Genomic DNA, 15470 nt, shown 5'->3' with positions numbered 1-15470 from the left:
GCTTCCTTTGCATCAGCGTAATTTGTTAGAGCGGCTGAGGATCATTTGCAGAAAGCAGGCACGCTGAGCCACATAGGCTCGCGTCTTCCTCTGTAGACTAGAAATTAGACTTTCATTTTGCAGTGTAATTAGGACAATATAACAGTGTGTAAATGTTAGCATTAATGAAACAGAAACTATTAAAATGAACCAGATTAAATTTGTCCTCATGTTTAATTGAACTGGGACGGTTTGATAGAGGAAAAATAATAATATACCGTGATTGATATATATATATACACACACATATATAGTACTGTGCAAAAGTTTTGCTTTCAAAATTATATTTGATCAATTTGCAAAATGCACAGTGGGCGAACAAAAGAAAAATCTTAATCATGTCAATATTTGGTGTTACTACCCTTTGCCCTCCAACCAGCATCAATTCTTATTGGTTCACCATCACAAAGTCAGGGACTTTGTAGGATCGTAGACACAGTGGTCGGTCAAGGAAACTTAGTGCAGCAGATGAAAAACACATCACGCTTATTTCCCTTCTAATTTGGAATATGTCCAGCAGTGCTACATTAATGAGTGTCTGCAGGCAACAGTGAAGCATGGTGGAGGTTCCTTTTAATGTTGGGGCTGCATTTCTGTAAATGTAGTTCGGGGGTTTGGTCACAGGCAGATTGGAAACACAGGCAGGTACTTACCCATCATGCAATACCATCAGGGAGGAGGATGATTGGCCCCAAATTTATTCTGCAAACATACAGCGAAGGTCATTAAGAACTATCATAATGACATAAAGAAGAATAAGAAGTCCTGGAAGTGATGGCGTGGCCCCCACCGAGCCCTGATCTCAACATCATGGAGTGTGTCTGGGATTAAGAGACACAAGGATTTGAGGAAGACTGCCTCCACAGATGATCTGTGGTTACAACGTACCAGCCGAGTTCCTTCAAAAACTATGTGCACGTGTGCCTAGAAGAATTGATGCTGTCTTGAAGGTAAAGGGTTGTCATACCAAGTGTTGATTTGATGTAAATTACTCTTCTGTTTATTCACTGCAGTTTGTTAATTGATGAAAATAAACTATTAGCACTTCCATATTTGAAAGCATTCTTAGTTTACAGCATTTTTCCCCCACACCTGCCTAAAACTTTTGCATAGTACTGTGTGTGTGTGTGTGTGTATATATATATATATATATATATATATATATATATATATATATATTTTCAAAATGCACTGTTGAGGCCTCTCATTATCGGTGAAGTACTTACTTGCTGTCACAGGGTTAAAATAAAAAGCTGGATGCCAAATGGCAGCAGGATGCTAACTTCTCTCATCCTAACTCTGACATGCTGCCTACACTGATTCCCTAAATCAGCAGCGAGCTTACATAACCACGGTCACCTGTGGACCTTTTTCGGGAAATAAAAAGCCTCACGAAATGCGTGGATCATGTCCTCAATGTTTGAACCTGTCTGATAATCATATCAGAAACAATACATCCCAAACCAGCTGTGTGTGCACTCTGTCAGAGAGTGGCACCAGATTAGAGGGATTTAAAAACACTGAAATTGACAAAGCACCTGGTTTTTATCCCTGTGGTAATCTGCTAAAACCTAACCCCAACCTGTCACACCATTTAATGTCTCTAGCGCACTCTCTCTGAAAAACATGGCTACGTTACATCACACGGGCACATGGCAGCATGTTGTGTAATCGTAGGATTTTAAATGCTGCTCACCTTTGCTTAACTTCGCTAAATACTGCAGGTCAGTAATAGCGGGATTATATGTAGTGGTTCTTTACAATACGGAGCCCTTTTGGTCCATCAGATTCTCACTTAATCCCTGAGAGTTTAATAGTCCTGGAACTCATTGCTGTTGGAGACGCAGCTTGCTGCAGTTTCATGCACGGTTGCCCATTTGCTTTCAGTTTTCTGCCCCTTTTTCTGTGTGCAAATTTGAATTCAGGTCGCAAAACAATATTGGTCTCCTCTGGCTTTAAAGGAGTCAAGTTTTAATTAAGGATTTAGAAATAATCAAAGGCCCCTGCTCCAGCGACATGCTCTGTTTTTTGAGATGTGGAGTTACTGACGACTTGGCTCTGACATTATATGAGGGATTACATTTAATCCTTTTCAATCTTGATGCAATCTTTAGCCCCATCAAATGTTTGCATTAAGATTAAGGTCCAATTTTAAAACACTGTAGATGCGTGGACTCTAAGAAATTCATTTGTTTCTTTTGAGGATACTGTCTGTCTCACTAGGCTTTAAATACGCCTTGAACCTCGACCACCCATATGCTGTCTTTGGTCTTTCGTGTCGTCAACTTCATGTTCTCATCCCACACACTTATGTTCCTCCATGACGCTGCATGCAGCTCCTTCTTCAGCATCTTTCATCTCTGTTGTTTCGGTGTATAATTCTGCCATTTGAAGCATGTTAGTGCTGAAATACAAACAAAGCTATACAAAGTAAGATCCCCTTTGGGGTTCGCGTCAAAGCTGCTTGAAGAATTTGTCACTTCAGTTCAAATTTAGTGGTTGTGTTTGTTCTGCAGCGTTCAAAGTGCTCTGCTGTGTTTGATCAAAGCGGCGCCGTCTTTGAAGAGCCGTCCAATTTCAGTGTGTTTTCGGTTTGTTGACACTCCCGATTTCTGTACTTTCACTGTTTGCCAGATAAGCAGAGCTCAGATTAATGCAACAGGTTTGTATCAGATATGTATATGTATGATGGATCACTGTGGGGATGCGCCTCTGTTTTCTGTTAGATAAGATTTTTAAATGTTTGCTGAAAGCTATAGCTTATGCGCAGCAATAATACGAGAACAATCGCCTTCAAAGTACATCAGCGTAGTGTACCGCTGATCTATGAGCACTGATTAGGAAAATGGGGAACAGGCGTATTCAGGAGGTGGAAAGAATTCAAAGGTGCTGTATCAAAGATACATTAGCGAAAATTCCTTCCTGCAGTGCAGGATGGTCCTTGCACACTTTCGCCATTTTTGTGGGAACTTGAATTGGCGTCAAACACTTTGTCAGCCGGATTCATTCTCTGATCGCACATTAGTGTACCTGAGTACACAGAAAAGTTAATAGGGTCCATAACGGCTCTGCTGTGATTTGGCAGTGTCAGTACACTGAGGGTAATAAACCACTGTGGAAACTAATTTTCGCTACTGGCCATATGACAGAAGGGAGCAAGACTGGAACAGCAGATATTACCTTTTTTCTTTTTGTTCAGGACGCCGTTCTGCTGCAGACGGCTGTCAAGAAAGAAACATTAAGTTCTTTTATCCTTTGACGGTGTTAACACCTAAATAACATCTTGCTACTAGTTCCTGAGTAAGGGATCTTCCTTTTCTCAGAGGTCTTCTGTTTCCATTTGAAAAAAAGATAGAACTTTGCTCAGCATCAGCTTACAGGCGTCCATTCTATTCCTTCTTCATTTGTCATTGGCTCAATGAATGCTACATGCCGGTCGGTGGGGATTTTACACTGGTCTCTTGTGGAGGGACAGAAAACCGATGTGAGGGTGCTGGGGTCGTAGGTTGCGATGGGGATGACTGGAGGTTTTGGCTGTTTGCAGCAGCTGCAGCGACACGGAGTCAGGTAAAGGTACATGAGGATGAGGACCAGAGTCACTACACAGCCTAGCAGTGTTGTGTAGCCGGTGTTGAACGACTCGGCCGCAGGCAGCAGCACCGTCACGTTTACCTCCCGAGTTGCATTCAGTGATTGTTTAATATCGACAGCTGTGCACACATACAGACCTGAGTCGTTGACCCTAGCTTCCTGGATCTCCAAGGTGCCATTAGGAAATAGACTGATTAGTGTGTCATTTGCGTTTGCCTGGGTGATGTACCCCTTGCTGGGAGAGAGCCATGTAAATGAGAGGTCTGTGCTGTTCAGGGATGTCTGGCAGTCTAGACGCACCGTCTCTCTCTCTGGAACCAACACGCTGGAGAGCAGAACTGTCACGGGCTCCGAGACCGCTTCCTCTACGGTGCAGTTGCGGAAGAAGCGGTTGTGTCGCAGGAACCGAATAGACGCTCGCGGGTCCCCGGTAACGCTGCAGGTGTGCTCATCCGTGAAGTCCCTTATTGAGTCGTAACCCCTGAGATCCCAGTGCCAGAACACGCTGTACATGGAGCAGTCGCAGATCAGAGAGTTGTTGTGTAGATACAGCCCTCGCTGAACCAGCCCGGGCAACGCCTTCACGTCCTCCCACGGCAGGCGGGACATTCGGTTGGACGAGAGGTCCAGCATGGCCAGGAATGGATGAGTGTGGTCTTGGATGGAAAAGAACGGGAAGTGCGTGATCTGGTTGAGGCTGAAGTAGACCTTTTTTAAGCTGCTCAGACCTCTCATCGTGCCGGGCTCCACCTGTGCGATCTTATTGTTGAAGAGAAGAAGCTCCTCCAGCCTCCAAAGCCCTTGGAAGTAGTGCTGCTCCACCACATGGAGCTTGTTGGAGGACAGGTCAAGGTGCCTGAGGCCGGAGGCGTTGTGAAACACGCCATGACTCAGAGAGCCGATCTGATTGTGGGCCATCCGGAGGTTTTCCAGTCTGGGCATCCTGTAGAAGCTGCCTGGACCCAGCCAGGACAGATGGTTGTGGCTGAGGTCGAGGGTAACGGAGAAGGAGGGCAGGAGCAGAGGTAGTTTAGTCAGACCACTGGAGCTACAGCTGGCTGAGTCAGATATACAGAGGCACACAGATGGGCAGGACTCCTCAGAGCGATGGAGGAGACAGAGCAGCAGCAGGAAAGGGCTTGGATTTTTTCCACAGGTCATATTTCTGATAGTCTTCGGGGTTTCTAATCCCTCAAACTCTCCCTGGTTAGATAGGAATCAAATGAGAAACAGCATGATACATTAGAAAGCTATTCTTTTTTTTTTTTTTCGAGCTCTGAGCTATATAAGACGACTGCAAGGTTAATGCCATACAGGAACCCTCAGTATCTAGGGCAGGAGATTAAAAGTGGTTCACTGTAGTACCACATTTTTCACTTGGAAGAAATCTTAGCTTTAAAATAAGAAAATGCGTGAGGCTATTCCATGTTGTAAGAAGCAGTACACATTTTCTGAAATGCAATTGTTCACAGAACTATTTTTGTTAAGGATTAATATGTTGACTATTTAGTTTTATAAACCGATTAATTTACTGAGGCATGACTCACATTTTTATCACTGCAACTGAAAACTCAGAGAATTTAAAAAATAAAAATCAATTAGAGACATTTTCTTTTCAAAAAGTACGTGATGAAATAATTGCCGATTCATTTTCTTTTGGTAATTTTAAATGTCAACTGCACAGAGGAAAATACTTCACCTGAAAAAAAGATGTTTCTTCTTAGTTGCTACTGTAGGATTTAAAGTCGAGCATTGTCACGACTACTGACTTGTGAAGTCTACAAATTTGAAAGCAGAAAGGGAAAAAGTTCATACCACTTCCCCAGAAGCAAGCAGTTTGGCTCACTTAGTTAAGCTCCTCCAAAAAAAAAAAAAAAAAAAAAAAAATCCAAACATCAGAACCACAAATCCAATTTAAACTGCTTTGCGACGGCGTCAAACTCCAACTTCACAGCGAATGTTCTCTTTCGAAGTTGCATCCCGTCAGTGCGAACCCGCAACATTTGCCGCCTAATCCTTATCTTCTCCTTGGATCCTCCTCCCCGAGGTGCTCGAGAATAACGCGCCGCTCTCGCCTTTCTCCTCAGCCAAGTTTAAGGTCCCCCTCACCCGCTCTTTCTCCTCGTCCCAGTGGTGACTGTCGCTCAGCAAACATCCTGCGGTGCTTTGCAGTGTATAACAAACAGCGCGGAGCTCGCGTAATCTCCCACAATCCCCCTCCCCCTCCTCCTCCTCCTCCTCCTCCTCCTCGGCTGTGTCATTTAGAGACCAGCCTTGTGTCTCCCTCTCTCATCATTAAGTAATGATTCTGGTGGCTGCCCTCCTCTCGACAATATCACTTTTCATTTTCCATTAATGTTGTATTCCATTAAATTTTTTTTTAATATTTGGCTCACTAACAGATTAGTAGAACCTAGTGGCTTTGCTCATGAATGTTACTCGTGTTATGTGGTGACCTTTCCCCAGTGATCCCAGAGGACTGAATATGATCCCTGTATGGATGTGATTTTACTTTTTACTTTGATTGACTGGATGTGGGTTTTCTTACTTTTGGAAATGCACCTCTTCACCTTTGCGTATTCTCAGTGCTTCTGTGGCGAAAGTCTTTCTGACTTTGAGGGACTTGACTTATCTGCGTGCCTCGTTGTTACTTTACAGTGTCTATTTCGGTGTTGTTGAGTGGACGGATGCTGCCTTCGCCCGTCCCCACACATTGACACAGACGCACTCCTTCTCTCCCTTGAGTGCCTCACGCAGTACATGCCATCCTTTTCTTTCTGAGCCTCCGACATCCCTCCTTTCCCTCGGCTGTGGGTTTGACTGGATATACGCTGTCCATGCTGCTTGGTCATGGTGGTCCTGACAGCTCTGATTTCTGTCACAGTGAATTAGCTCTGCCTACCAGCAGCCACCTCCTCACTGCTCGCCCCAGCCCTCCGTCCCCCCCCCCCGCCTCCTCCCCCTGTAAGTGCTCGGGGCTTTGACTGACTCCCACTCGCTCGCTCACTCACTCTGCAGAGGCACGCAGCACATTCCCCACGGATTCGGACGCGCCGCATGGGGTTCGCTTCTCGGGAGGTGGGCTGATGGAGACAGATGTGGAGTCCGCGAGAATGTGGACGGGGCGAAACCGAAAGGCGCCACGACTTCATCCAGAGCCCCTCCTCAGATTTTAGGAAAAGACTCGTTCGAAACGAAGGCGCCGTTACCATCTTTGGCGTCGTGGCATTAACACACAATCTTGTCCTAAGGCTAGTCATCAGCTTGGCTGCAACATGCAAGAAATGTGTACGCCCACGCATGTACATTTCTGATATGTTAGAAAGGGATTCTAAACAGGCCCTCCTTGTAGGTGTTATGTTTATATTCCACTGTGGCTCAAGTGGCCTCAGAGTAATTTGCCGTTTTTTTTTTCGCCTGCAAATTGAACTGTCCGACTGTGAAGAGAGCCTTTTAATGTGGAAAGCTTTTTAAATATTCATGTTTCATTGATTGTTTTAAGGTGTTATATAACAGCGCTGTTTGTTGAATGTGATTCTGCGATTGTGCATGTAGTCCCTAAGCCCCCAATTGTAAATGGATCACATACGACCTATAAACCAGAGCGTTCATCTGCATAAGCTGTGATTCATGATTCATGGTTTGCATAGGAAGCTTTTAAATGAGGCGCATTATCTCGCTGGCGTGATGTCACGGGCTGCGTTTGTTTTTAGCTACGGTGTAATTGTGCAGGGAACATGCTCTTCTTTTCTCAGGCAGCCCCTTGTTTTTCTGTGTGTTGACACAACACTTCGCCCGTGCCTTATTATTTCCAGCATCGACTTCCATTCGGCGAAGGGGCCGTAATTCTCGCGTGCAAACGTTCGCCATTGTCCTCGGAGATCAATTCAGTCAAAGCAAAAGAGGTAAACACGTCAAGTTTCTGTGCAGCTCACTCATTTAAATTGGAAGACAATTATTTTTGCCCTTTCCGGCTGATTGCCGCTCATCGTACAGTAACACTCTGCATAGGTTGAGCCGAATGAGGTCCTCTGTAATGTCAATATTAACACCTTTTCCCTCGCTCTGAGTGCACCGCAGATCTTTTTCTCTCTTTTTTTTCCCCCACTTCGTTTCTGGATGTTCCTGTATGTGTAAGTCTGGAGTATGCGGCTCTAGCGTGCTGTTCAGTAAAATCCCTAATCTAATCAGTATCTTTGTATCAAGCTGCTACGCAAATCCTGCCTTTCTCTTTTCCGGTTTATTTGATTAGACTCAGGCTACGCAAAACAGTGCTGTCAAATCAGCCAGGTTCAGAGTGGACCTCGAAGCTTAAACCCTGACCCTGGCGCATCGTGCCCCCAGCAGAAAAGTGATTTTCTCTTTACCATCTGCTGCAGAGGAGAAAGAAAAAAGAAAAAAGAAACACACTCCAGCAGAGGGAAATGTCTGCTCTTATCTCGCCCTTGAGAAGCAGAGAGAGGCTCTCCAATAGGCGATGATATAAAAGCTTCACAGTCTCAAATGCAGAAAATGCAGGAAATGCAGAAATGTATCTGGGGCGTCTTCTGGTATCGTTATTCATCTTTACTTAAAATAATGCCTTAGTTTGTTCGGTGCTGGTGTTGAAGTTTTTTTTTTTTTTTTTTTTTTCTTTCCTTTACGGTGTCAGCCTTTACTCACCCGGGAAAACATCCCTCTTTGAGATAGGCGTCAGCGATGATGAATGGAGCCATACAGAATAAAACAAATAGCCCCAAAATACATGTCTCGAAAATATCAGTGAGAAAAATATGGTATCACGGAGCAGAAACTGTAATGTGATTTGAAAGATACATTGAGCCAAAACAGAAGACGGGGAAATAAACAACGTCAGGCTCAGTGCTAATTACTGAATAAATGTTTAACAAAGTGACAGAGAGGGGTGAGACTTGACACCAGGCCTGATTGCCACATTAATGCACTGAAATATCCAGCAGCAGCTCTGCAAACCCCTCACATGAAGGTCCTCCGTAGCCTCTGTCTGCCAATTATGAAGCCTTGAACCTGAACATGAACACGCTTGTTCTGTATTTAATCTGTAATTCAACGGCTTTTTGTCAGCAAGGCTTGCGGCAAGTTTTTTTTTTTTTTTTATATGTGTATAAATATGAATGAGTCGGTGTCTGGGTAAAGATTTGGAACATTGAGTTTTATTTCTTTTCTCTCCCCGGGTGCATTTGCAGTCTGGATGAGCTCTTTGTTGAGGGGGACTTTCAAACGGTGCGAAACTGTTTGCTTGTCAGCTCAGCTGCTCCATATGCTCCTTTTTCATAGCGACTGCAGCGCATTATTTGAGAGCATCTTACTCAAAGCACGGTCAGCCTGTGTGTGCGTGTGTGTGTGTTTTTTTTTTATGTGGCTTAATCTGAGTCACACACACAGTATTCTTTAAAACAATATGACTCTCTCCTTCTCTCCCGCTCAACCCATCACTTGCCTCTGCTCGTCAGTAAGTGTGAAGAGACAAGCACACCATCTAGTGGTTCTAGTGGAACGATGAAGCAGCCAATCGACTCTTTTCTTTCACCTAAGAGTGTCAGTCCAACAACAACAACAACAACAACAAAAAAAAAAACAATATAGACGATAAATCTAAGACAACTAAATGAAAATGAAATGAGCTACAAGGTACATCATACTGTTGTCAGAGTAACACAGTTACCATCAACAGATGGTGTAGTGGTGATTAACACCTACAAAGCTATTTGGTCCACTTTAAATGGACCAGAGTTCGTTTTCTCGGATAGTCCGCTTCATTTGGGCAGGTGTGAAAGCTCAGCCGAACTCTGGTGTGGACCAAACAAGTGAACTAAGAAGAAGATCGTCTCACGGCTGCACGAACCGATGCAGAAGGTGGACTCTGTGGTAAGGACAGAGCTGGAGTCCCTGATGTCGGTGGCAGAGGCTAGGACCTTAAACAAACTCCGGTTCACAATGAACAATATCCACCACCTTCTGCACGACACCATAGTCAGACAGAGAAGCTCGTTTACTGACAGGCTGTTGTCTCTGCCCTGGTTTATGGACAGGTTGAGGGACAGGTCGTTTGTCCCTCAGGCAATAAAACTGTACAATGCCTCCCTGTGAGGAAACAACTCGACTGTGTTCATTGCTACTACTGTATATGTGTGTGTGTGGTGTGTGTGTGTTTGTGTGTGTGTGTGTGTGTATATATATATATATATATATACATATATATATACATACACACACACACACACATATATATTACACAGTATTATACACTCACGGCCACTTTATTAGGTACACCTTGCTGTTACACCTTCAGAACTGCCTTAATTCTTTGTGGCATACGTTCAACAAGGTGTTGGAAACATTCCTCAGAGATGTTGGCCCATACTGACATGATAGCATCACACAGTTGCTGCAGATTTGTCGGCTGCACATCTATGATGCAAATCTCCCGTTCCATCACATCCCAAAGGTTCCTCTATTGGATTGAGATCTGGTGACTGTGGAGGCCGTTGGAGTACAGTGAACTCATTGTCATGTCCCAGAAACCAGTTTGAGATGATATGAGCTTTGTGACATGGTGCATTATCCTGCTGGAGGTAGCCGTCAGTAGATGGATACACTGTGGTCATAAAGGGATGGACATGGTCAGTAACAACACTCAGGTAGGCTGTGGCATTTACACCATGCTCAGTTTGTACTAAGGGGCCCAAAGTGTGCCACCACCAGCTGTTGATACAAGGCAGGATGGATCCATGCTTTCATGTTGTTTACGCCAAATTCTGACCCTGCCATCCGAATGTCGCAGCTGAAATCGAGACTCGTCAGACCAGGCAATGTTTTTCCAGTCTTCTATTGTCCAATTTTGTTGAGCCTGTGTGAACTGTAGTCTCAGTTTGTTCTTAGCTGACAGGAGTAGCACCCGGTGGGGTCTTCTGCTGCTGTAGCCCATCATCATCTCCAACCAGTCTGCCCATTCTCCTCTGACCTCTCACATCAACGAGGCATTTTCGTCCGCACAACTGCCACTCACTGGATGTTTTCTCTTTTTCGGACCATTCTCTGTAAACCCTGGAGATGGTCAAAGTCACTTAAATCCCCTTTCTTCCCCATTCTGATGCTCGGTTTGAACTTCATTAAGTTGTCTTTGATCACCTCTACATGCTTAAATGCATTGAATTGCAGCCATGTGGTTGGCTGATTAGCTATTTGTGTTAATAGGCAATTGAACAGTTAATAGGTACCAAATAAAGTGGCAAGTGAGTATATATAACTGTTATAAACTTATATAACTGAAATATCTTTCATATCTGTCCGATGAACATGTACTGTTCCTCAGTGGTCCAATGTCCTCTTTTCAGATTAGAGTAAATTTTGCATGTCATTTGAGAATCACGATCTCAGAGTCTGGGGGAAGAGTGGAGAGGCACAGAATCCACGTTGCTTTAAGTCCAGTGTGAGGTTTCCACAGTCAGTGATGATTGGGTTCATTCTGCTGACGAGCTTCACAGAGATGCCAAATTCATTTTCCGGCAGGACTTGGCGCCTGCCCACGTTACCAAAGGTACCGAAAGCTGACTCACTGGCCGTGGTGTTCCTGTGCTTGACTGGCCAGCAAACTCGTCTGACCCGAACCCCACAGAGAATCTGTGGGCTATTGTCAAGAGGAAGGTGAGAGACAGATGACCCCGAAGGCTGTTATCAAAGCAACCTTGGCTCTCACCTCCATGCCACGCCACTTTGATGGGGTAATTCATGCAAAAGGAGGCGCAACCAAGTATCGAGTGCATAGAAATGAACATGTTTCAGATGCCTGACATTTGTGTTTAAATTATCATTTTTCTTTATTGATCTCATGTAATATTCATTTTAGTTTTTGAAATTGTGTTTTCATATCCTAACGTAGTCATACAAATACCAAAATATTAAAAGAAAAAATTGCACTTGGGTTCTTGATTGATCCATTCGTCCACTGGATCAGGGACTTCCTCACAGAATGCTTAAAGCATTTGCTTTTTTTTGTTCTTTTCATTTTCTTTTCCTATACCGCTTTCTTCTTGGATGATCTCATTTCCTGAGGTGGCGTGTGTGCTTTGGTGCTACAAATGAGATGTGTTGTATTTTTAAATTTATTTTTTTATTATTCTTTTTTTTTTTTTTGCTCCAGGCGTTTAAACAACACATTAACGGCTGTTTCCCGTATTTGCAGGACACTTTGAAAGCTCAGAGGAAACGGATCAGGGGAGCAGTGCCATGTGATTAATATGGTACAAGCATGCGGATATTAATCTTCGAAACACATCGGGTTGTTCAGAAATGTGCTCTTAAGCCCTGTCATATAAAGAGATTTGTTCGTCACCCATCACTTTGCAGCTGACAGTTTTTCTCTGGTGGACTTTCCAGGCTCTGGTTGCCTGGGTAACACCGTTGTATATTTCCAACCCGAAAATGTTTCTTCAGCACAACACAAAAAATACTGCTTGCTGTCGCTGTTCCATCTGGGTTCACCTGAATCACGCGTTCCCATTGGTTTTTCCTTCAAAGTTGACATTATTTCAACTTGGCATTCGGCCCACTTTGAATTGCCAAAGTTTTTTTTTTCTCCTCTCATCATCACCATCATTACAACTGTGTGAATTCCATTAACATTTCACAGACTCTGCTTCTCTCTTCATCTACTGTATGTCCACCGTCCGCCCGCTTGTTTCGTCATCGTGCACCTGCAGTTACTCTCGGTTACCTTTACACAGAACCAGGGTAGAGCTGTCCTTCGCTGCTTCTAGTCTGTGCGATGGTAATTAACTGGCTTCTATGGCAGCTTTATATTAAACAGACCAATATGACAGTGATATTGATCCGCTCTTCTCAACTTAGGTCGTTTTGTTTATTGGATATTGACGGTTCTTGGAAAAAAAGAATATATATATATATATATATGTGTATGTATTTCTGTGCAGAGGTTTTCTGCGTCTGTGAGCTGAAGCTTAGCTCTTGATTATCCTCCAAACCCACATCTTCATGTGTGTGGATACACAGCGAGCAGCACGCTGTAAAGAGGGCTGAGGGCATGAACTGCCCCATGTCTCCTCATCCTCTATTATCTGCGTTGATTGTTAACGGATTTCAATTAGGACTCACAGGAGTTCATGTGATTGCTTGCTGTTTACCCTTTCTTGCTTCCTTCCATGGAAGCCAATTATGCATGAGTAGCAGTGGATGAGTGCTGGACGCTGCTAATGGCTCTCCCTCTCCCTTTGTGTTCACATTACTGAAGGATATGGGTTGTGAAATGAGATCGCTACTGACTACTGTGCTATCAGTGATTGTGCTATAAAACATTATGGGCCAGAACATAGTAAATTGAGTGACGTGACTGTGGTGGCACGCGGGCCCGCTCTCCCCCTGCGCTTTTATCTGTTACACGTCCTCTTCTTTTCGCCGTTTTCGGCGCCTCCTGTTCCTCCCCTCCGTTCCCGTATCTCCTCTTTCCGTCCCCTTCCCCGCTGATCCACTAAAGCCTTCATTCTGCGCTCATCCCTCGCTCCTCGTCTCTTCTCATCATTTGCTTCTTTCGTTCATCCTCTCAACCCTTATCTCCCACATCAGTTCTTTACACCTCGCCGCCTCTCATCTCCTGCCGTGTGGTTATCAACATAGACAGAGAGGACATTATTCAAGCCTCCAGCCTCTCCCCCCTTCTATATTACTTACGGGAGATTGACATATCTTGGAAAATCCATTACGGCCAGATCAATAAGTATTATCATACACAATGTAGACATCTTGCATAAATCATCAGTCATAAAATTAATCACTATCTTATTACTCAGGGAATCTGTTGACCATTCATCATCTGAAACGCCTGACTGCGTGTTTGCGTGTGCTCATGCTTAGCTGTTTCTATTTTGCAAAGTTGAGAACGAACCATGACCGCACCAGGAGCGGATTTTGTGTTAGTTCACTAAAAAACAAAGAGACAAAGAAATGGGACTGTGTTTCACACAGGTGCGAGATGTAAACAGCAGTGTCCGCGGAGCAGGTTTGTGTGTCAGCCCCGCGCGGCGGGGACAGTGTGATGGATCCCGTGTCCAGCTGTCGCTGCTCTCCGCCCAGACAGACACTGGGGGGACACGAGGGGTGATGAGCAGTTAGCAGTTCCATCAAGGATCTCCGGGGCCATCCGTGGAAAATGAAACCATCTCTGAACAGGTAACTCAATTTAACTCGTGGCCGCTTTCTCTGGAGCTACAAGCACAAATACTTTCCCAGCAGATGAGATGAGGTAACAGAGCATGGCCAGAGTCACTGAGTGCAACAGGAGAGGCCCACTCCACCCAAATTGCCTGGACATGGTCAAGGTTTTCCACCACTTTTACAGATGGAGGAGCGGAGACCGGAGAGTAGAAAGGTTCTGGGTTTTTTTCCCCTTCCTTTTCAATCAATAAAATAGACTGACTTTAATCACGGAGCTATTGAGTGCTGAAGCCAGCAGAATAGATAGTTGGTCTCCTGGAACCATTCCCAACTTGCCCCCCGCTTCAAAGGCATGCCGGCACAGGAGGGAAACTACTGTATTTGGATTGAATTTGTAGCAAAAGCCGATGAGGTGGTAAAACTTTTTTTTTTCAGTCTCACTTTTTCGCTGCACGTACACGGAAATGAATGACTTATTTTCTAAAAGGATGAAAAAAATAGGGGGGATGAAAAGAACACCTTGTGTGAGTCAGAGGCACTTTAAGGTTTAGACTGCAATGATACAGGAACAAATACCTTTTACTCTTTGCGAAATAAGGCAAGAGGAAATTATTTTTGCCCTTTTTTGAAATTTCCTCTGCGAAAACTAATTAATGGATGGCACAGGGATAAAGTCTATTATCGTGTAATTATGACCATCTCAAAGGACAAAAGAAAACTTTAGACCATTAATTTATATTTTCATGCGTTTTTAATCAATTTCAAAAGTGCCCACAAAATCCTCAGCAACTTTGCAGCCATCTTAGTAACCCCCCTGGGCAAAGTTTTGGGCTGACAAAAGCTCATTTATAACCGCCCACACAAAGTACGTCCTGATAGAAGCGCAGGCCGCTTATCATGCAAAACCGTATAAAAAGGAGTGGAAGAAGACCTTCCACTACCTGGAGGATGTCATCACCGCCGACCCCTTCTGCATTCTTCTCTTCTATCTTCGCCCCCGTCTCCCTCCACTTGAACCAACCAGGTGAGGTGGCAGCTCACCAGGACATGGATCAACAAGGCCAGTGGACCTGACAACATGAGCCCAAGGGTGCTGAAGGTGTGTGCGGAGCAGCTGGCATTAGTGTTCTGGCACCGGTTTGACCCTCCCTCAGGCTGAAAAACGATGCACACTCTAGGACGCATGCATGTATACCCTACTACTACAGATTTTTACTTTTTCACTTCGCATATAATCTGTCTCTAATTATTCAAATTTATTCCCTTTAATCCATTCCATTCTATTTTGTGCGCTGCTTTTGATGCATGGAAATTTCTCCCTTGATGTCAACTCTGGGCTGCTGCTGTGAATTTTCTCTACGTATTAACTTAAGGTATATTTTATCTTGTTGCACAGATGCACTGGTCAGGCGTAACATTATGACCTAATATTGTGTAGGTCTCCGTTGTGCCTTCACAACAGTTGTTACTCTTTAGAGAATGTCTAAGTAACATCCACATGAATGTCAGGTCTAAAGTTTCCCAGAAGAACATTGAATTGTCACAAGATGATCAATGTTCTTCACTTCTCCTGTCAGTGGTCATAATGTTATGCCTGATCAGTGTATGATAATGCCCGATAAATCTAAAGCTAGACTGACTTTATCATAAAC

General features: G+C 44.2%; 1 protein-coding gene across 1 annotated transcript; it reads right to left on the bottom strand.

Annotated features, from left to right (window-relative positions):
* Positions 1-1173: 1173 nt before the first annotated feature.
* On the bottom strand, positions 1174-5848 carry LOC125003695 (amphoterin-induced protein 3). Its single transcript, XM_047577787.1, has 2 exons — positions 5330-5848; positions 1174-4833 (listed from the first exon to the last, which is right to left on the bottom strand). The coding sequence occupies exon 2, from the start codon at positions 4789-4791 to the stop codon at positions 3409-3411; it is 1383 nt and encodes a 460-aa protein (XP_047433743.1). The 5' UTR covers positions 4792-4833; positions 5330-5848; the 3' UTR covers positions 1174-3408.
* Positions 5849-15470: the final 9622 nt, after the last annotated feature.

Source organism: Mugil cephalus, chromosome 1, assembly GCF_022458985.1.
Source record: "Mugil cephalus isolate CIBA_MC_2020 chromosome 1, CIBA_Mcephalus_1.1, whole genome shotgun sequence".
Classification (NCBI taxonomy): Eukaryota; Metazoa; Chordata; class Actinopteri; order Mugiliformes; family Mugilidae; genus Mugil; species Mugil cephalus.
Note: the sequence above shows the minus strand (reverse complement) of the source record. Positions and strands in the feature narration are given on the sequence as shown.

Excerpts from the sequence above, each read along its gene's own strand:
- LOC125003695 (XM_047577787.1), bottom strand. The coding sequence starts at position 4,791 with ATGACCTGTGGAAAAAATCCAAGCCCTTTCCTGCTGCTGCTCTGTCTC.